General features: G+C 33.9%; 1 protein-coding gene across 1 annotated transcript; it reads left to right on the forward strand.

The window, feature by feature from the left end:
* The first annotated feature begins 6,112 nt into the window (after positions 1 to 6,112).
* On the forward strand, positions 6,113 to 23,060 carry LOC149778690 (heat shock 70 kDa protein 12B-like). Its single transcript, XM_089938369.1, has 5 exons — positions 6,113 to 6,185; positions 14,513 to 14,873; positions 16,585 to 16,803; positions 17,582 to 17,741; positions 22,786 to 23,060. The coding sequence occupies exons 2-5, from the start codon at positions 14,547 to 14,549 to the stop codon at positions 23,058 to 23,060; spliced, it is 981 nt and encodes a 326-aa protein (XP_089794495.1). The 5' UTR covers positions 6,113 to 6,185; positions 14,513 to 14,546.
* The last annotated feature ends 253 nt before the right edge of the window (positions 23,061 to 23,313 follow it).

Consider the following 23,313-nt stretch of genomic DNA (forward strand, 5'->3'; position numbering starts at 1 on the left):
AGGGTGCATGCAAATATAGGTAGCTTAAATTAGACATAAACAAGCTAATTTTTGTTGGTTCAACATAATTTATTGCAGAGAACATCCCTTTTTAGAAGTAAATGTGCGAAACATTTAGGTATCCTTATTAATAATAATTTATTCTTGTCTAATCACTTTGAAGCACACTTTACACAAGTATTGAAGAAAATTCTAAGTATAAAATGGGTAAGTGGTTTAATAGCAAGTCCGTTGATCTTAAACATTTGATTTTTCTGCAATTTATCTAGTGCTGTAGTGTGTCGAGATAACCCTGTAATTATTTCACATACAAAAACTGTACAGATTATAAACAAGTAGTCAGTGATCGTGAATGAGAAATAGATTTCAACATCCATATCACGTCCTTGTAACACTCTCAGAAGGTCGCCTATTAAGTATTATATGAATTTTTTGTTTTTACTCTTAAGACTTAAAGTAATTTCCTGCCAGAGAATCTTAATGCCTTTAAGTTTCTAAAGAATATTAGCGCTAAAAGGACATGGTCAAGTAAAAACAATGATTTATATATGCCAAACGTTATAACATAGTATTTCCAGGAAGCTTTTGCTGAGGCTAATACAGTTTAATGGAATACTTTGGAATATGATATTAACCAAGCTTGTATGAAATTATACACCTACAAATATTTTAATAAGCAATCCTGATTTTATGACCTCATAATATTTTTGCTTGGCAGATGCAGTTTGTTGCTATGATGATATTATGTTAACCTTGTATAACCCATACTATTTTATGTTACATATCTGTTGTTTGTTGCAGTAGATGTTAACCTTGTAGATTCTTAACCAATTGTTATATTTGTTGAACCAAAGGGTCATAAAATAAACTAGTTTTGACTAATAATGTCAACTTAGATAAATAACTATTATTATTATTATTACTATCGGAATCTTTGAGCTAATGTTACTAATTTTGTGTGCGTGTATCTGCATTTGATGTATGCTTGGCTACATGAGGAAGGTTCAGAAAGAGCACTGGCCCTTGATATAAGTAAATAATTCTTACCAATAAGTGATATTGAGATTTTTACAAGAATATTCATATGATAATATTTTAAAACTTGTAGCGTCTTAGCTAATAATATCAAAAATAGTTTTCTCTGTTAACAGATGCTTCTGGATGTGTATTTAGTTAGCGTAAAGATAATAGTCGAAAGATTATGTGTTTAACAAAGTGAATGCTAATATAAATCAATACAAAAATACGTAATGCACAATTTTTAAAACGCAATATATAACGTAATGAAATAAAGTTACTTAGTAAATGCATAAATGCCAAATAAATAAAAGTGGTACGGTGACTGTAATTTAGTATTGTTTGAGACAGAGATTGATTTGGAATAAATATCGAACTTTATCAATCCAAATGCCAGCAACAAACTTTGAGATATTATTAATAGTATCGACTCATATTTTGAAGAATATTAATTATCTATTAGTAGATCAAACAAGTATAAATGTTCGGGAGCCCAACTTTATATTAATATACATGGCATATAACTGTCCCTTCGGGATATGCACTGAATATGGTATCACCCATTTTGATTATGCCATTGTCTGCACCTTAATGCCATAATATCGACCTAATTAACCTTCCCAACGGACATTCTTTAATATCTGCTCGCCACATACAGAAATTCCAGTAGGTGTTGTGCATGCTATCTTTGCGTATGAGCTGGTCTTGACATTATGCTATATACATACAAGAGAATGCTTTCTACTTCCGTTAAATATATCACATACCAATGAGTTGCCTTGTTAATAAGCAACGTTAAAAACTAGGATTGTCCAGCCTCATTTAAGTCTAAGTCATGCTTTCTTTACATATAAATATATATGTCAAAGACGCTTTCGTAGAAACCAAAATTTAAATGTCTGCGCGTGTTTGCATGCTTCGGGAATGTACAAATGTTTGGAAAGTGGTAAATTTTGTAGACTTTTAACAAGCGGTATCAAAGATGCAGAGCATGAAACAATTACACGCTGACCCACGTTCCTTTCAAAGCGCGTTCGTTCTTGGTCGGATAACAAGGTTGTCATGGTTACAGGTTTCGACAAATATACAGCACAAAGGAAACAGTCTTCCTTGGCAATGATGTGGTAAGACGGGATAGCACAAGTGGATGTGAGGTAATGCTTCACATTCGATCATGTCTTCCTTTTGACGATTGCGTACCAATCAATATTTTCTGTCAACATTTCGGAGCGATATGTTGGAAATTGCCGATATTTGTATACCCAAGGATAGAACGAACACGCATCGATATATTTGGTTTCTTCTCCTTGAGATCTTTTCACATTGTACAGCAAGCTAGTTGCGTCCGCTCTTCCTCCAAATAAACTGTCCGGTGGTTCAAGAGATTCAACGTTCACCACTTCGTTACTTTCGGCAATATGTCTAAACTGAGGATCGGCTTTGAAAAGTCAATTGTACTCGTGACCCACACATTTCGGTATCCTTCTTCAGGGTTTGTTGATATGTTTACTCCCACAATTCTTCCATTTCATATATATATATATATATTTAGGATATCACTTTTATGATCAAAAGATGTCGGTACTGATCAATGCTAATTATGCGGCGTGAATGGCAAACCCAAATGAACACAAGCGTTCTAGAGTTTTAACAAGTTTTACATACCTAACAATACTTCTCAAGGAATTGTGTGTGTAAAGGGAATAACTGTGAAGAGGCAATTGTCTGGCGATCTATGAAGAATACAGTAGTTTAAGACCAGAGAACAATTAATTAGATGTATGGGGACAGGCGCGTATCAAATCGCCATACTGCCATGATCGGTGATGGCTTTTCGAGGGAAGAATTTCATTCTTAATTAAGTATTCGTTTACTTAGCCAACAGAAGTCCGGTGGAGACAAAAGCTAACTTCGATTCCATAGTGTAAATGTCAAAATTGAAAGATCGCAGAACACTGTTACTCAAACTACAAGGTCAAGTTGAGCACGACTTTGGCGGCTCTGGAAGAAGGCGGCAGATATATTTGATTCTGATTGGTTACGCTTAATAAGGGGGGGTGCTTCCCACACTAAATTTCCTAGTTTTAATATCGCCACATCGAAAATTTTAATCAGTCTAAGCTTTTCTGCAAGAGTAAAGAAGTATTGGATACTCCGAGAGTTATTTGGGAGAAATTGTCTCGTAAACGTTTGTCCAAGACGACTGTCGTGGAGGGAAAACCGACGAACAAACTTGGCGGTGGAAGCGAGGAACGCTGAAACCTCAAAGGGAGAAAATAGCTCCTGTTACGTATTATCTCTGAGACGTATCCTGCGACGCATTGTCTCTGAGACGTAATCTGAGGCGTATTCTGAGACGTATTCTGAGACATATTCTGAGACGTATCCTGTGACGTATCTGTGAATATACGTGCTACGCATAGAGTTAAGGACCGAAAGAGGCAAAACAGAGGAAGGTCGTAGGAACAGCTACAGTGGAAGTGGAGTGTCTAGAGAAGAAGGATATGCAACTGTACAAGGCATTGACTTCGACTGTTCAGTAAAAGCGATCGGCAACTTTATTTAAATATGTTTGTGTATTTTGTAAGTCAGTGAAAAGTTTATTTCTAGAAGCAGAGTATATTCCTGATGTAATGAATTCTCACAGTTGTTTTATGTAATAGATTAAATTGTTGTTTACATGTACGGGGAATCGTGTTGGTCTGTTCTATATATCTGCTCAGATCTCTATCTATTCCACCTATAAGTTTCACCACTTATATTTATGTTTACTCGAACCGGGCAATAACATCGAGGGCGGTCAACTTCTAGATAACGAGAACCAAATTAAGCGGACACCTTGGAAGAAGATACAATCCGCCAACCCGCAAACCTCTTGAAAGAGAAGAGGGGACTTTGTGTAAGGTTTCTACAAAGTGGACCGTGGGTAAGCTTACAATAATTAATGTTAATCAATACATTCAAGTTGATTTTCAGTTCAAATGTTAAACCCAAGCTCAAGTCGACTGTCTCCTCTATTAATATAGAAAATATCTTTCTACATGACAGTGGCTCGGATCTGCAATCTTTCCCTCGCAACATGCTATATTAACAGGACGGTAACCATTTAGGCCACGAGAGACTGTTACATATAGATAAGTAAAAACTAATATATAAAGTTAACTAAACAATGGAAAAACTAACAGTATCCCCCATGAAACAAATATTAAATGAATTCATGTTATTTTGGTCGCGATCGAAAGCCGTAACATGATTTTGTTTCTTCGTGGGACTAAGTTTGACTGAGGATTGTTAGAATCTAAAAATGTAGAGTCATCCTTGAGAAACACTCACAGAATAGCCATGATATAGCTGACCTAAACCTATATTATGTCAAACTGAATGGATGTCGTAATTCAGATAAGGCTCCGCAATGCGTAATATCACCATGAAAACATAGCAGCTTTGACGCACACATAATATTTTGGTGTGTTTTCTGTTTTTGTTTCGTACGCAAAGCGAAGAGAAGTATTAAGGGCCTGCACTTCCTTGGGGTATGGGGGTTGAACACCACAAAATGTTCCGCTGCCCGTCCCGCTCCCACCCCCACACCCGCTGCTGAGCATCGTAGGCCATCACTAAGAATACAGATACAACTATATGGAATAGAAACTCAATGTGCAGGGGAAGGGTGCCTGCAGTGTGTCGTAGTCTACGATCTGGCCAGGAGGAGACGTTTATGGAGAAGAACTGTGCAGATTTGTAGCATATTTTAGTTCACTTTTTCAGTTAATAAACCAATCCCAACACAACTTAAACTTAACACTACCCACATCGTAGATGATAGCATAGTATGCTAGTATGGGTAAAGTATTATATAAACACACTTACCCTTGCTTATGTGTGATAGTAAGTTTACGTCCTTGAAAGTATAACGTGCGTATCAACAGCCCCACCACTTTCGTTAGTTAGTAGGTAGATAGTAAGTATTAGGTGCGGGATAGCATATTAAACAGTTGGGTGTTTTAATGACATGTCAAAACTGTATAAACATCGGCATTGAATAGTATTTATGATATCGTGGATAGTAATAACAAGTATGTGTTGAATAGTGTATCAATAGTATGTGTTGCATAGTAATAAAAAAGTAACTGTTGGATAGTATTTCCAAACAGTGGTGAGATTGATAGTAAATAACTAATGTAACCAACCCTATAAACTTTCCACCATACTTTCTCTCATATCAAATTCAAGTTAGTTCTTAGAAATTTATAGGCATTGTGGATCATACTGTTGCCACCCGTGTGGCTCATATTACTACTTCTGCTATATTTGTTGCAAAACAATGTCATATAAGTCTAGGTTGTTCAGCAACCTGAAACAACGTTCCTAGCGGTAAACAGCGTAGCCTTTATGCATCTGAGATTATTGTTGCAGCTTTATTTATCGGTTCATACAGTACCAGTCTTCAATCCATGTTGAAATGCAATAACTTCAGTTATACTTGAATAAATAGTCTTAAGAAAAATTATGGACGGCAAAATAAGATACTTAAATTAATATTTTATGTCATTCTTGTACTTTGTAACAAAACGCTATGATATACGCTCCTGGAATAAAATTACAGCAAGGAGATGCTAAATAGTTTCTTTTTGCTCAGATCATTCGAATGTGTAGAGATAGAAACGTGTATGTATGTATGTATGTATGTATGTATGTATGTATGTATGTATGTATGTATGTATGTATGAATATATGTATGTAGGTATGTATGTAGGTTTGTAGGTAGGTAGGTATGTACGTATGTTTCTCACGCGCTTTTAAACTACATACTTATATAAAAACACACGGATTTTCATACTTAGATATGACATTGAGGGATAATAGTTTATTCACTTGTTATGATTCGGGAAGCAATATTTAACATCTGCATGTAATTTGTAATCTGAAATGTACACTGTGCTTTGCGGACATGTAGGTCACAGTCTATCACATTATTTTATGAAGCTGTGATATCTAACCCAAACTGTCTATCATTATCAGTACATGTTTGGGGGCTGATTTATCAGACTATATATTCTTAATGCGATATAACCTATTAGTTTCTCTCTTCCTCGGAAGACTTATGATAGTGTTCAGTGAACATCGCAATCAGTCAGGATTATAAATCAATAAATTCTTGTAAGACGGTAGGTATGTGTAATCATACAATAAACAACATGTAATACGTATTCTGTTTAAAGTCCTTCTGGTTATATATATCCTATACATGTTATCCGTGAGTCAAAAGAAGTGTGGAGTGTTGTCTTACATATTGGGTCTAGACAGGTAAGCGTGTAATTGCTTATACAGTGTATACATTTTAATGGAAAGGATAAAATTTACATCGAATACACATGGATTAATGATAATAAGGTTACTTGTATCATATTCTATATTATATTATATTATATCATATCATATCATATTATATTATATTATATTATATTATATTATATTATATTATATTATATTATATTATATTATATTATATTATATTATATTATATTATATTATATTATGTTGTTCTGCCTCCAATCTTATTTCACATGTGTAAGACGGAATATAGATATCATTTTTCCACTGTCATGGCGACGTATACAATATTAAGATTTTATGTTAGCGTTTCTTGACAGATATCATCTGCATCAGTTGCTCTGTTCAATGCAAACTAAGGTATTCTAAGAGAAAATGATCGAAGTTTGGATCTTAATATGCTCTATGTTCTTGTGTCTTTTAATTCTACAAAATATGTAAAATATGCTTTCTGTATTTGAGTATCAGTAACAACACGTATAGGTTTTAGAAACAGGACAGAACTATGATAACATACACATATAATTATCTTGCTTTGCCTGACACAGATTATAATACTCAACCGGGTTGTCGCCATTATACATAGATTGGGATGTTTTTCGTGTTGATATATATGTTGGTTTATCGAATGTTATCATCTAAACTAGGACATCCCATATATTGACAGGTAGTTTTCAACACTTATAACTCATCAACTATTTTGAAGGTGAACATTAGCAAATGTTTATATAATGTATATCATGATTCTGGCATATAATTTGACACTACTACTGCCACTGTAACAAGTAATAGTATTATAACCATTGAACCACTGTTATCAACATGGCCACGAACTGCAACACTATCATCACCCATCCCCACTAAAAGAAGTTGGTTATAAACTATCCCGCGATTCGTCAACAAAAAAAAGACACAATAATATTTGATTTTACTCTTTGAGAAATTACTCAGCCATTATTCATGTTAACTGGATAAATTTAGTGTAATAGTCTCCTAATGCCGCTGTAATTCTCTGTATACAGACAATTCCAAAAATGGAGACAAGTTTCTATCTGCAGTTGCAATAACATATGTCACCATCTGGAGCGTGTTACCTGATGAAGAATGCATTTTGTTTTCGCAGAAAATAAACCACTTGAATCTTTGAACTAAACGAAAGCCTCACAAAAATAAATAAATAAATAAATAAATCAATCAATAAATAAATGTAGTTAGTTCGAACGCTAAAAACCTTGTATGGCCTTGCGCACACTGAAAACCTTCCATGGCCATAAACGTTTTAGCCCGTTAATATCACAGGTGTTTTGGAGATATATCTATGCCATATCATTTTGTAGTTAAAGTTCTGCACTATAGGCTGCTGAGTATCACGAGCAATAAATTTGTAGATAAAAATGTCAAATCTGCCATGCCGTCTTCTGTGTATTAATGAAAGATTCCGTATATCGATTTGTTGCCGTTGTTGTTGTTGTCGTTGTAGGGTTTAACGCCATTTTCGTCAGACGATAGGCTATACATGGCGGCCAGTATTAATGGTGGAGGGAGAACCCGGGGAATCCTCATAAAGAACCACTGACCCTCGAGAAGCTACTGGCAAGCTTTCTCACATACCCACATTGGCCGATTCCGAAACTCGAACCCACGCAGACATAGGTGAGATGGCAGTGATCCGTAACGGAGAGCGCTTTAAACCACTGGGTCACTCGAGGGCCCCGTATGTCGATTTGTAATAATCGGTATATACTATATATTTAACAAATTATTTGGAATAAAATGTCAGGGATCTAGTTCAAGAACATATATATCATTTTGTTTACTGAATAAGTCGCAGAAATGCAGTGGTATTGTGCTGATTGTGTATAGGACATACATACATGACTCATTCACTCAAGTGGAGTTTAGTGTATAACCAGATAATCTTTTGGCGAGTGTATTCACTGCACTATGTGAAATATAAGCTTTATTTTAATTAATGTATTTTAGTATGAATTCAGGAAACGTTATAATGTTGTTTCATAAGAAAGAACATGGATATTTTGAGTGGCATTGCGATTTAGATAACAAGATATGTACTGTTTACCTATATATTTTATATTACATAACGTTCACGGGGTTTTAACGTCCTTATCTATGATCTGTTATCTTCCTTTGATAAACGTTTGCATATATTTTTTAAGGATTTATCTTACTAAATGTTTATCTTGCAAAATCCTTTATCCTTGCTTGACATTTGATCTTTGAAACTATACGGTGCTGCAACTTCTTTAACTGAGCCTGGTCAATTTGCACATTAAGTTTGCAAATCTTAACGTAATCTGTTATAGCCACCGTTGCTAAAAGTAAAACAAACATTTTAATATTTTGTTTTCCTCGAACACTCTCAAAAGACTTTCGCCAGTTTTTGAAATATTTTATCCTAGCATCGAAGTCCTTAAATATTGAAATTTGCCATCAAATATGATTGCCATCACTAATGAAAAGAAAATCATTTAAGCAATGTATGATCAAACATTTGCAACATAATTTTACCACATATATTAGAAAACAACCTGGACATTCACATTTATACACATTATGCCTATCCACCGTCATATATGGCCGCCATTAGAGAAAAAGCAGAAAAGAAGGTCAAATGTACATTTAACCAAACTTAGCAGAATGCTTTCTGGCATAGAGAGTTAGCCATGTTCATAAAGAACAATCCGCCATCAAATGCGTCCGCCGTCGCAAAATTAGTGAATAGAAAAGCCTTTAAACTATTTCATCCCAGAAGCTGCGCAACAGAATCGGACAATATTTTGAAATAAATCATACGGACGTACTGTACTTTCAAGTTTGTAACATCAGATATGACTACTGTTATAAAAAGTAGAACAAAAACATTTTCAACAAGTTCTCAAAGATGGCGCAGAATGTGAAGCAATTTGACAACAATTATCCTTGAATACAGAACTTTCACACGTTTTAAAATTATGCCGATCCGCTATCAAATGTTGCCATGGAAAAAATAAATATACACGACTAAATTTCAGTAAACACTCTGCATTGATTTTCAGATTGGTAAGAAACAATTCTGGAATGATGCAGATTAGCTCTAAGTCAAACATCATCATCTGACATCAAATATGGCTGCCGTCCTTAAATTTGATGATTCATTAAACGACTGCAAGCGAAAGTGCACCAATTTGACAGAAAGTCAAAAGATGTCAAACATATTGTTACTAAAACGTAGTAAAACATTTAATAACTCCAAAAACACAAAATGAACTGTAACTTAAAACAAATTAAATGTAAACATTTCAGCAGAATTAAAATATGTTTTGAAAAGTTACTGAAAATGAAAGTTGTTTTAAAATCTATCCGTACAATATGGCTATACTAACTAATATGACAAACAAGTTATCACCTTGATTACAAACGAAGGCTTCGGAAAATTTGACCAACATTAACATAAAGGATCCACACCGTAGAGGCTATTCATTATTGGACAAATACTTATGATGTGCAAACAAATATACATGATGACTCATAATGGAGAAGCTTTATATTTTCATGACTTTTGTAATCAAAAGCATTGGAACATGATTCGGGTCCCGAGCACTTGCATTTGACTGTTAATCAACTGTCAGTGTGCAACCTCATGTTTCTTAGTTTCATGTATATTTTTAATGGTCTCAAATTGCTCGTCTAATTTCTTTGCATTAAAATGATTCAAAAGGAATTAAAGAATCTATATATTGCATAATAAATGCAATTTGATTTGTTCAACAAAGCCGTATTTCATTGCGGGATATGTGTGTGGATAAGTCTAAAGCGCCTTCCTGCATATTGGAAAAGTTTAATAATGGAGGCAACGTATTTAGCGTGAGAGGTGTCCTGTACTAATGTTACAACTGTCATGTTCTTGGACTTTTTAAAAAAAGTGATGTGCATATAACAAACTAGTTGATATTGCACTGAATTTTACGTCTTTTTGCACTTTTCTTAATTTGGAATGATTGTTTTATATAGTTTATGGAATTGGTTTAACTTTTTTCGTTTGTTTCGTGATTCATATTTATTTTGGTTGGAGGGGTGCTGTCTTCATGGGGATTCAGGTAATGCGTATGCCTCGATCATTTAAAAAAATACAGATTTCGATGTATCGCCTAGGTCTTTGGAATTTAAATTCCTAACCTATACCAGGTGTCTATGCTCGTTATAGCACCAATCTCTATTCCATTATTATGTTTAGGTGTCCTGATACAAGCAAATTAAACCTCCAAATTGATCATATAAAGCACTAATATTAAAATCTCGTGTAGGGATTAGTTGTTTCTTCAAACCATATCTCCTTCCGAGACGGCAAAGTCTCTGGACCAATCACGTTTTTGTCTATTACCACCATGCATAGGAATACGGCGATAAGTTGGAAGACATCACGTTCAAAAACGAGAACAATATTCATTAAAATTTACTAGACTACACGTGTCTTTTCTGAATTACAATATCGTGTAGGCTACGATATTCCATCTTAGAAGACAATATTTCTGAGCCACTCATATTTTTGCTTTTAATTATTTTGTGTCGTGTTATGATAATCTGCTAAAGACATTTTCCTCACAAACGGAAACATTAATACTCGAAATTGAAAATACAAATTAAAATTAATTAGACCAAAGTAAAAGTAAATCCTGTGTAGTCTGCAAAATGTGCCAGATGTATAAAATGCATAAATTATAAAAATATTCAAACTATGTTTTTCAGCTTGAAAACAATTGGGACTTATTAAAGAGCAAAATATTAACAGACGTTTCCCTGAAACGCTCACTTTATTTACCCGAACTTGAAATGAGTGTAAAATTTACGGTAATAATATCTAGTTTTTGTATAATTCTATCAGTTAGATAGAACACTTATTAGAAAAAAAGTGTAATTAAATCCAGTATAGCATGCTATACTTTTCCAGGTATATGCAATGACTTCAAGCTTTTATTGAACATGATCAAAATTAGAAAATATGACGATTAGGTTCTGTAATGCTACACTTAGCAAACAGACATAGAAAACGACACATCAAGGAGATACAGTGAGCAGATTATTGTCTATTTTTAACACAAAAAATACTATGAATATATTCAACACAGGTAAAATTTGTGTCATTTAACGTTACACTCTATAAAAATAAATGAACAGCACATATACGAAAGTACATAATAGTTTACATGGTTGAATATTTGACAGTTCACATAGATATGAGTCACTCTGCAGACGTTCATGCATATTTTGCCTGAAAGGATTATGACTGCGAGCATTTCATTTTCTGTGATAGAAACTTGAATACATAAACAAAATGATCACGTAAATAGTTCATTCACACGACCTAATGCATGCAGTGATTGGTTTGAGCAATATCTTGTGAAAATATAGTGATTGTTAAGTTTTACAAATGAATTCACCAACTAGACCACATTGATGATATGCGTGGCGACTGAATACATGAAAGTGTTATTCAGACCAGTTCAGAATCATTACTGCAGAGTAAATGGGTTCATATCTATAATATGCTTCCCTGGCAAATGGTTATGACGGCAGTACAGACGACAGTCGTTGCGACATGCATGAGTCCTAATTCTGGAACATGTCTTTGTTTTTGGGTTTGTCGTAAATCGCTTTTTTCCTTTGTGCTCGTTTGGTCAAAAGCAGCAATAAAGATATATACCCCAGTGGAAGTATAGACAGGGTGGTCACATCAACCATCATTCTGACTTTTGTCATTTTTTTCGTCTTCTCTGAAATTGTTACATCATCGGTGGCTCTTATCATTTCGGAATATCTTATCATTTTTTGTCTTAGCATTGCGCTTGGACTTCGGAATATGAATTCATGTCTTCATTATAAGATTTCATCTCTACATTTTGTTATGCACATGTGCCTTTTGTGGTCCTACTCAGTGTTTTCACTTACTGTTACAACATTGCACTGTTCCGCAACCAGTATTTGGAGTTCTATAAATTGCTGTTGTACCCGAGGATACTAGACATTTTAAGAGTCATGTAACTGGGTTACGAATCTTTCCAGTGAAACTAAAATTGGACTGTGCTGTCAGCACAGCTTGTATAATTTTTTGGATTTGGAATTTGAGGAAACTTAAATATGCTCGTAACAGCATCAATTCTGTTACGATTAAGTTCAGTTTAGGCGTTGTTGTCAATCACTCAATTAGACTGATCCGCTTTTCTCCTTATTCTCCCTTGACTATTTCTTCTGGAGCCATGTCCACTGGTTCATGATGAGTGTTACTGAATACCGCAATCTTTGGTAAATGTCAACCATAAATTTCGATTGGGGTGGGCTTTAGTGAAGTATCTATTATTCTGGTCTATAAGGTTCTGTCAAACTGTTTTTGTCTACGATGAAAACTGTTCAGCATTTACTTCTCCAACAGAAATGTTACATTCCAGTTGTAAAACCCTTTTCCCTCACAAAACTGTATCCAGTCAACTCAAAATTCATCTTCGCTAGCCAAGGTTCCGATATGATAACACTATCTAAACCTTAGCGTACCGATGTTTCTGTACTTCGGGTCCGTGTGTTTCTTTGGATGCGGCGGCAAGCCACATAATCCAATCAAAATTACGCTGTTCAAATGTGATAACTGTTCCAACATGATCGAGACAAGAGGAGCAGACAACTTGAATGGACTGCTACAGAAGCAATTGTACACTGCCGGTTCGTGTTCGAATAAATACATTTCACTCAAATAAACCTCTTTATTGATCTTTATCAGCCGTCATCGAAAAGACAAATGAACACCCACCTTAAACAAATATTTTTGTTTTCAATAATTTCTCTTGTGTCTTCAGTAATCTCAATCCTTTAGATTTATGCGTTATCGTGCCACTCCTGTGGTTGATTCTAAAATAACGTATTGTTTTAAATTTCTATTTTCTAAAATTTTATATATGTTTATGTTGCATCATTGTAGCTTGACTTGTTAAAGATACGAGATCTTAAAGTTGTGTTGTAAATTTGTCTAAGTACAAAACTGCATCCTCTCAAATCAAATACGAATTCTCTTGACTTCCACTTTGAGATCCAAAACTGTTTTCTGTAACCTAGGATTAACAAGCTCTATAAAATGCATCACTAAAAATAATCTCAAACAAAGAATTTTAAGACATTTACCTTGCTGTGTATTTTGTTGATTTACATGTTTACATTTGTGAAAATGTTTGACAATTATCTAGCTTAACATTGTTAGGACCTGAATTTTTCTCTGGCACTATATAACCAGATTATACTGATGTGCAATTAAATCCAATACATGCACTTAGGGTTATTTTTTATGTTATATATCTTTTAATAAACTTAAGCATTTTTATCTTCATTCTTTATCTTCTATTTTGTAGAAGAATGTATTTGCCTTTACTTAGAAAAAAATTCTCAAAAGATTGTACCATTTGTTCTTACATTTATCTTATTAGTGATGAAAATTTAATCAGCTCCAGATAACCAGGATTGTGCTGATATGTAGTCAAATCCAAAATATATATGGCTATTAAGTGTTGAGGCCATAAACTACATTATGATAAGTAAGTAAAGACAAATGCAAAGAACGGAAAATAGAATAAAATGTTTGGACTGTTGCTTTCTGTTATTTTGCAGTAATATTAAGACTTATTTCGAATCAATGTAATTTCGAATAGTTTTCCTTTGCAATGGTCTCCAACCGGTTACAGATATTGAACAAGCGTATCAACCTCGGATCGTGTTGCTGCGGTAAGGTTCATCAGAATTACAGCATGCAAAATTAGACTCTTTTAATAACACTATAATGTATTTTCTCAGTGATTATTCGTATTTGATCATATGTTCAATGGTTTCAGTCGTCAACACATATTTCATTTCTTAGCTATTTCCATAATCATCATCATTGTGCAATAGCTATATCATTATTGATGACAAAATGAAGTTACTAAATTTCTGTTAATTAGTGCATCTTCCATCTTTTATCTGCCAATGATGGTACCATACGCTGCTATGAGGGTTTCAAAGTTGGTTTTACTATTCCGGAGAGAACAATGCTGTGCGTTGAATGTCAATGAACGCATTATAAGATTTAATACATCAGATATTTAATTAGTGTGGCTAATGATTTGTGTTTTATATTCAAATACAGGAACGTCTGAGACAAATGCACTAATTCTTTAAGGATGGATTACCGTGGAAAAGTACGGGATGCTGACCTTATTGTTGCCATAGATTTCGGAACATCATATTCTGCATACGCCTTTCAGTTCTATGAGGAATATAAAAGGGATCCAAATAAGATAGATTCACCACAGGCATGGAACAGTGGGAAAAAGAACCTCACATCTACGAAAACACCAACCTGTCTTTTGTTGAACGACAGAAAAGAACCAGATGAGAATGCCTTCGGCTTCGACGCAGAAGAAAGATATCTGGAGCTGTGTATTAATAATGAGAATCGTCAGTACTACTTCTTCAGAAGATTCAAGATACGATTGCAGGATGGACAGGTCTCTTTTTGACTAAACGAACATTCTTGAACATGTTTCATGTAATAATGATCCTGCTTATTGTAGCACTCATAACACTGTTGGAAAACAACTTACACAAACTCTATATGTCGTTAGACAGAATAATTGGTTCCTCTCTCTGGCGAAATTCTGTCGCAAGAACTTGAAATTATTTTAAAGTATACAATCAAGCAATTAGTAATCTACGTCTTGCACCAAGATTTCTTTCTTATAAAGCCTGGAAGAATTATCCTTTATTGTTTTGTCGCCTACTGGTTTTAAATATTATATCAATATGCGTATTTGAGTTCTTGATAAAATATATGTAATGTAAGCTGCACATCAAACCGAGTATTGGAGAGTAGCATCCATAATATAGAACAAAAAGAAAGACGTGGATTTATAGTATCTCTCGCTTATATCGAACACACTTTACCCATGTCACCTCATGCTTGGTGAACCTCGACCGGTACATATATCTTGCAGTGTCAACTGTGAGTGTGGCACAGTTTTATTGAGTGTATCATCTCCACTCCTTGCAATAGAAATTTTTTAATTTGAGCCAGAATAAAAACCTTTCTCTAACGCTCTAAAAGGATTTAGGGTTGTAAAACATTTTCAGCCTATACTTTACTAATGTGACCATTTTACCATGATAATTTAATTTATTTTTTATACGTTTGTTTTGTATATCATTGCGGTGTTCTTAACATTTATCAATGATTGCAGATTGCAGTTTAAGCTAATTGTCCTTTGCAAATAGCCTATTTAGATAGCTACAGTTTGTTCGTGATTGTACGTTGTACTTTAAGATAATATTTGTAAGCATGTTTACATCCATTTTCAACCTTAAAAATTTACAGCAAGTGAACTTATAACCCACATCCTGGTTCATCGTACGGTCTCTTAGGTTTTCATTTAAGTATGTTATAAACTAAATGATTCATTCATGTTTTGATATCAGTCTTCTGGAATAAACTTTAGTTGTGTTCAATTAAAATTTGAGATGAATTATTACTTTAAATACATTGAAATTACAAATGCCTCATCAACGTTGGAACTAAAATATTGTTTTGGAATTATTGCGCACTCTTTCAAAGACATTCTGAATTTTATAATTGTGATACATCAAGACTATTCGTACATCGGCACATTCAATACTGTTGGTGCAACAGCATAATCAAGATTATCGTTCATTTGAAACACCACTGCAATTCATTCGGAACATTCTATACTTTGGGACTTGTGATAGAACGTTTATGATTATTAGGGACTTAATACACAATACAGTAAGTTCCTTTCAAATTTTAACTTTCTGTTCCAAGGAAATAAATAATTTGGTGAATTTTACTCTGTTTGTTTGCTTTCCTATTCATTTACTTATTTTATGACCATAGAGTAGTTTTAAATATTTCAAGGATCGTTACCTCTTTGTCTTTTGTTTTGTCTTTCATAAGAGTGCAGGCTTACTTTGTTTGCTCCGAAGAAATGATCAATTATTTTAACTTTCACTATTTCATCCATTAAAGTTTTCACTATATGCAAAACTCCTGATCTAGATGTGAGAAACGTTATGCTTATGGCAGACAACTATGTTTCAATACATCCAGCGCGTCTCAACAGGAACGGCTGGTGGGGTGGGATGGAAACATTAAGAACCGTATCTATTAATTAATTCATTATCTTAATGTTTGCAAGAATATTATTTCAGGGTCTAACCGAGACATCAATGATAAAAGATGAGACTGGAAAGGAAATGCTAGCTCTTGACATTTTCGCGCTGTCCATCAAATGTATGAAGAATCATCTTGTGAAGCTTTTGGAAGGACAGGGGAAAGTAGTTGATGACGAAAAGATCTTATGGGTACTCACAGTTCCTGCTATCTGGAACGATGCGGCCAAGCAATTCATGAGGGAAGCTGCTATTAAAGTACGTTTTAACGTATTACTTTGTTTTTATTTAACTTCAGTTAAAGAACAATGATATTACGTTACCTTTTGTATGTCATCTGGACGCAGAGCCTATCAAGCTTACGGTATGAACCTCAGCCCAATATTGATGTCCATCATGCGTTCATTAACAGGTCTATTTTCAAATTATGTAAGTCACAATAACTTTTGGCGCAGAACATCGTGGTTTTAAGGCCTTTCAAGCTTGTGCATATGATACCGACCCTGACTAAAATATGACCGACCTTACTAACGCTTTAAATCGATTTGTGCGAAGAAAAGCTCTCAGCATAATTTGATAAATTACAGAACGCATCCTGGCGTAAAGGACATCAGATGTTTTGAAGATTGCTGACCCCTGCTTAGATATGACCGCCGTTACTGAAACATTTAATACTTTTAAGCAACTTCTGAAAATACTCTCAAGCGGAGAAACATTTACGCTCCATTTAGAAAAGACAAAACAGAGGCTCAAAATTTGACCAACATTGATAGAAAGCATCTTCGCATATAGATAGATTACCGTTCATAACATGATGGTGATGTGCTATAAAATATTGATGAAGATAGAAAAATAGCGAAAACATTCAATCAATTAATTTTTTCATTACATATGCGATAAAACGCTTTGTAAGAAATTTCGCCAGAAAGCATCCTACTGGTTCAACATTCAGGGTCATTTGATCCAGCATTAGCTGTTAGCTATTCAGCTATTACCTAATTAAAATTCACTGAAATATGCATGTTTGGATTCATAGGCGGACATACAATCAGAAAAATTGGAGATCGCCCTTGAGCCGGAGGCAGCGTCATGTTTTTGCCAATACATTCCTGTAAGTGTTTGGAGCGGTCGAGATCAGCTGATTCCTTTTGCTATAGCACCACCAGGAACCAAGTACATGGTGGTTGATTTAGGGGGTAAGTCAAAACATCTAAGGGCCGTATTGCAATTGTCATGTTATTTCCCTATACAATATCATTCTAGGCAGTGCGTTTGAGGCGTGGGGAGTCCTCAGAGGGTGGAAGCATGATTCTGACCTGACATATTTCATTTCTCATCATTTTCAAGTTTTAACGTTTTCTACAACTTTATGTCCAATTCAACAGAATGGTGAACATTACGTTTCTATATTGTAAATAAAAGAGCACTTTAAGAAAAATATTTTTGCCAAATAATTGTATTTGACAAACCTCAGCACATATTTATAGTAAACATTCTGTTCATGCAAAAAGGTGATATGTTACTGTCAACAATGAACGGTTGCATCTTCTAGACAACGTAATATTTTGTGTCCCTCGCTGGACTAAAAATATATCGAGAAAACGGTATAAAATGAAATGAAGAACAGCCTTGACAAGTTATTAAATTCATGATGCAAGCCTTAGCAAAGTTGTTTTGTTGAGTTTCTCTTTAGCCCGGCAACTTCAGGCACTTTTAATCACAACTCTCCTTCCTCTGCACACACATACACAAAGTATGAAGACATTCTCTCTCACTACACAGATGCACACACAAAGTATGAATACATCTCACAATACAAATGCACAGCTTCATATAATCTCGGTGCCGATGTGGTCTTATCATTAGACATCCGCACTCAGATCGCTTGACTTCACAAAACTTTGAGGGTGCATCGATTTAAAGTTAGCACAGTATTATTTACACAGTACATGACATTAACACACGTTTGATATAATTTTATGACACTTGATGACTTGAAGATTTAAGGTATGAATTGTATTAAATGAAAACTATGTGTAAAAGGACGAATTTAGGTATAGTAAAACAAGCTATGAAGGCTATTTTGTTAATGTTCTTATTTTACCTGATTGATTTGGTGACTTTTTATATCACTCAAACATTTTATGCCAAAATATTAACAGCTGATCATGGTGACATGATAGCAGGCTGTTAAACCTTCTACATTCAATAATTTATACGCACAAGATCGGATCTTTAATATAGTACCAAACTGACCTCTAATACATCCAATCCCGCAAAACAATGCAAAATTCTTTGCACATTTTTGGCAATTGAATTAGCCATAATCTAGTAACTGCAACTATCATTCCATCCTATTCAGTTATCTTTCCCAACCTAAATCATGATGGTAGTTATAAAACATATACTAAATTTAAAATTTTGATATTTACCTAGTAGAAAAGGCCTCAAATGCCCTCTCATTTCTTAAAAGTAAATGCAATGATATTGGGGCTTTCTACAATTGATACAGACCTTTCGAAATATGGAGAGAAGGATTAAGCTGCTCTCAAAATTGACCACGGTACAATCTCGAGTATTTACTGGATGAAACGTTTTGTTTCTTTGAAAATAGTACCCATAATACTAGTTCATAACTATATCAAAGCATCTGAAGAATAAACAAAACAGTTTTATTTGCTTTCAAGCAATGGTCTCATTAAGGATAATTGGAAAGGAGACAAAGAAGACAAAGCTACCTTGCGGTCACCCGTTTCTGAATGGCAGGTTTCATACGATGATTTTAAGTATCATACTAACTGAGATATTTTATCTACTTGAATAAAACATGATACGGTATAGCTTCGCATAGAACGCACACACCTGACACGTGATTACCTTATGTAGAGTGACATGTAATTCTAGTGTCCGTTTGAGAAACGAACACTTACTTGTCCGATATGTCAACTTTCATCTTGTGACGAAAATAGTTTTTATTCTCTCAACAAGATTACGAATTTATTACACGACGGGGAACAAAGAAAATCTCGATGTTTTGAAAGGAATATGGTTTATTGAAGTAGTTCAGTGATTAGTAACCTTATCAGTATTTCAAATACCTTTCAAAATTGATTATATCTGTATTCATGTCTAATTTCAAACCTACCAGTCTGGCAGAAAAAGGAAGATACTTTTCGATTGTATTTTGCCTACTTTTTTTAACTTCGTCTATGTCATTTGCAATGGTTTGTTCTGATCCTTTAATTCTTTTCACATTCGCTTGATGCTATAAACGAATAGATAAGTTCTACTCTGCAATATACTGATGTTATGATGGAGTACTTGATTTACAACTATTGTATGCTTTAGATGCTTCAATCTCGACATGTAACAGAGAACAAAATCTTGAAAGGTAAATAGATTTCATCTTATCACTCAAATTACTAATAGATAAATCGTAAGTCGTTGTTTTCACTTCTTATATAATAATTCCAATGCACATACATCTTGTTCGTATTGTCGTCAATTTTTCTCGTCATCCCTGCTAAAGGAACATTGTATCATGCAACAGATTATTAGTATTAACTATTTGTTGTTGTTTAATTTATCGCGTTTTTATCAAATCAATCACCAAGTTTTAAAACCCTTGATTTATTTGTTGATTTTGTTGTATATGCCATTTGTTTCAGTTGAGATGGTAAAATGTCATAAACTTCAATTCGTATTTTGTGTCCTTCACATAGTTTTCTAAAGGATCTATCTAATTGTGTATCTGCTGTAAAATGGTGGTTGTCAATATTGTTGAAGGTTATTTCATCAACTCTTTCCCTTACTGCTTTAGGGTTTGCATTAGGCACCATGTTGAATCGTTGTTCAAACAATTTTGGAACATCAAGAGTTTTGTGTTTGCATCAATCTGTGTTGTAGCTGCGAAATGTATTTAACGCTTTCGTTACTACAATGCTCGATAGCCTTCTTAATTATCTCTATATTTTAATATGTTTAAAAGTATTTTAATACGATGAATTTGGAGCGTAAATTTGTCTTTTAGGAAACTGATTAATAGATGCATCAGCAAATTCAAAGGAATTTGCTAAATTTTTCAGACAGTTAGCATTGAGATTTACGTCACTATTAATTGCATTGTCTATTTATAATGAACTGTATATATGATTTAGACATTGGTTTATACGTAAGCCTTAGTCATTAAAACTTCCTAAAGCTATTGTGTTTCTAAAAACAGGCGATATACTCACGAAAGATTTTATTTTCACTTTTCAAGCATAACAATTCACCAACCATCCCAAAACGATCAAGCTACAGTAATTATAAATACCATCTTACACTACATAATTTAGACTTGGATATGACTTTGCCCTAAGTAATATTGATGTCATTGCTCAAAAGTTCCCATACTACTCTAATCCCTATTATACCAAAACCAAATTAATAATAACCATGATCCCAGAGTCAAGAGAAAATCATTTTTTTTTGGGGGGGGGGGCATCACCCTACTATACAAGTTAGATATCTGTAATACCGTGTCAGTTCTCGAAGGCACATCAAACATCATAGATACGTACATCACATTATGCAAATTTGTTTAGTGTATATAATCATTAGGATATAGTATTTTAGGGTCACTATGGATATCATAGGTTACCTTTGTTTCATACTCTGAGTGATTTAAAACTTAATTCATTTAACACCAATGCCAAACAATTGGATTATGTATACATTAAAATTAACCGAAAATATCCAATCTCAAAACATTTACCACACATATTGGTAAACCCTGCAAGTTTCAGCAGCAAATACCTCCAGTGACTCGTTGATTCAGATGTCCCTTGGGTTTTAACCCATATGCAAGAAAAGATCTGTGAATATCCACTAGCCATTATTTTATATTTTTAAATTGAAAATATTTCGTAATAAAATAAAATTGGAAACTTCAAATTGATACATAAGTTATTGTACATTTTAAAAGTAGCGATGCGTAAATCTGCGGATCAGAAAATCAAACGGGACCACGCTCTACATTTAGATTAATTGATTGGCAAATCCAGGCATTTTAAAATATTTTATCTTCTATAGACTCATGTCCATGGAACACCAAACATGTTACATGTTTTTTTCCAGATTTATTGTTTTGCTTTGTTTGCTAGCTTTAAAATTCATGCTCTTGATAAATTATACATGTGCTTTTTGTCACAGTGGTACATGTGATTCATGTCAATACATATATGTTTTCATTGAGTCCAGTTTTTCATATAAGGTTTTTAATAACTTTCTTAGCTTAACTCTGTATTGACTATTTTATTTTCTGTTTCGAACATGTCCTGCATTAAATTAACTAGCACTGCAGATCCATTGTATTGCCGAAATTGTATCATTTTCATATATGAAGAAGTTCTTAAAATGAACTCAATTTTAAACGATTTACTGACAGGTGATTTTCTGAATAATGTGAAACAAACTTTAATAGCATCTATACCTTAAGCTACTAAGGAAGTGCTAGAAAAATCAAGACTTGACACGGGAAAGGAAGTTCCAAAAAGTTCGCAGAATTTAAGAAGGAAGAAGCAAAATGTTCAAACGAAATACGGATAAAAATATTATAATAGAAAGAAATCAATAAGAAACAAGTTGTTCAAGCAAATATATATTACTGGATACATCATACAGTTCTTGTTGTTGCTGTTCTAAATATTGAATTTAAGCCTTTATCAGCTTAATCAAAGAGATCTATATTAAAAATTGTTATATCTGATGCACAATCTAAAAAGTAACAGCCAATTAAAATAAAATAACAGAAAACTTCTTGGGATAATGTCTTTTATAAATATGTACTTTTCAGGAAATTAATGGCAATGGGATACATACCATACTTAACACCATTATTATTATTGCATTTAATGAAAATATTATAAGTGCCTACAGTGTGCTTTTCATATCGATGTTTTAGATGATAATAGGTTTACAAACAAATTTAAATTATGGGCATTTATATTCTCCACCTTGAAATCAAAGCTGCAAATAGAGGAAAAGAATACACTATCCATGGTTATTATAATCAATTCATCATGCCATTCATTCAACAACATTCTCGATTCAGTAACCTGTTCACAACCTGTGGGAGTAATATTATGACGTCTACACACACATGTTAGCTTTTCAAACGCTATACTCGATTTGCGGTAGAAGTATGAACATAAGTATTTACAAATAATACTGTAAGATACATATAAATGTCCTTTTCAGGTGGAACGGCGGACATGACAGTTCATGAAAAACTTTCTGATGGAAGACTCAAAGAGTTATCCAAGGCCAGTGGAGGCCCATGGGGAGGAATAATGGTAGACAGTGCTTTCGAGCAGATGTTGATCAGCATTGTGGGGGATACTGTAATGGATAAATTCAAGACAGACAATACATATGACTACTTAGAGCTACTCAATGAATTTGAGGGAGTTAAACGAAAGTTTGACCAGACAAGAACTATGATCATTAAGGTACATGCATTGCGTGGTCCGTAAGACTGCTTTTTTGTTTGTTCCATATCCTATTTGTTTGCTGTGTAATACTGCAGTGTTGCAAATGTGACAACAGTAAGCAAATGGTCAGATTTCTCGTGCGAATAAGAACTACTTGTTTACAAGTGTACCGTAAAACTTGAAATGCAGTTTGGACATACATACATTCTGTTTTATTTGTATATATTTATTCAAGGAAATAATGATTCTAGTATCTGCATCTGAAGTAAATAATTTCTTTTTCAGTCATTGTCCT

The sequence above is a fragment of the Sinohyriopsis cumingii genome, chromosome 17, assembly GCF_028554795.1.
Source record: "Sinohyriopsis cumingii isolate HCF-2022 chromosome 17, ASM2855479v2, whole genome shotgun sequence".
Classification (NCBI taxonomy): domain Eukaryota; kingdom Metazoa; phylum Mollusca; class Bivalvia; order Unionida; family Unionidae; genus Sinohyriopsis; species Sinohyriopsis cumingii.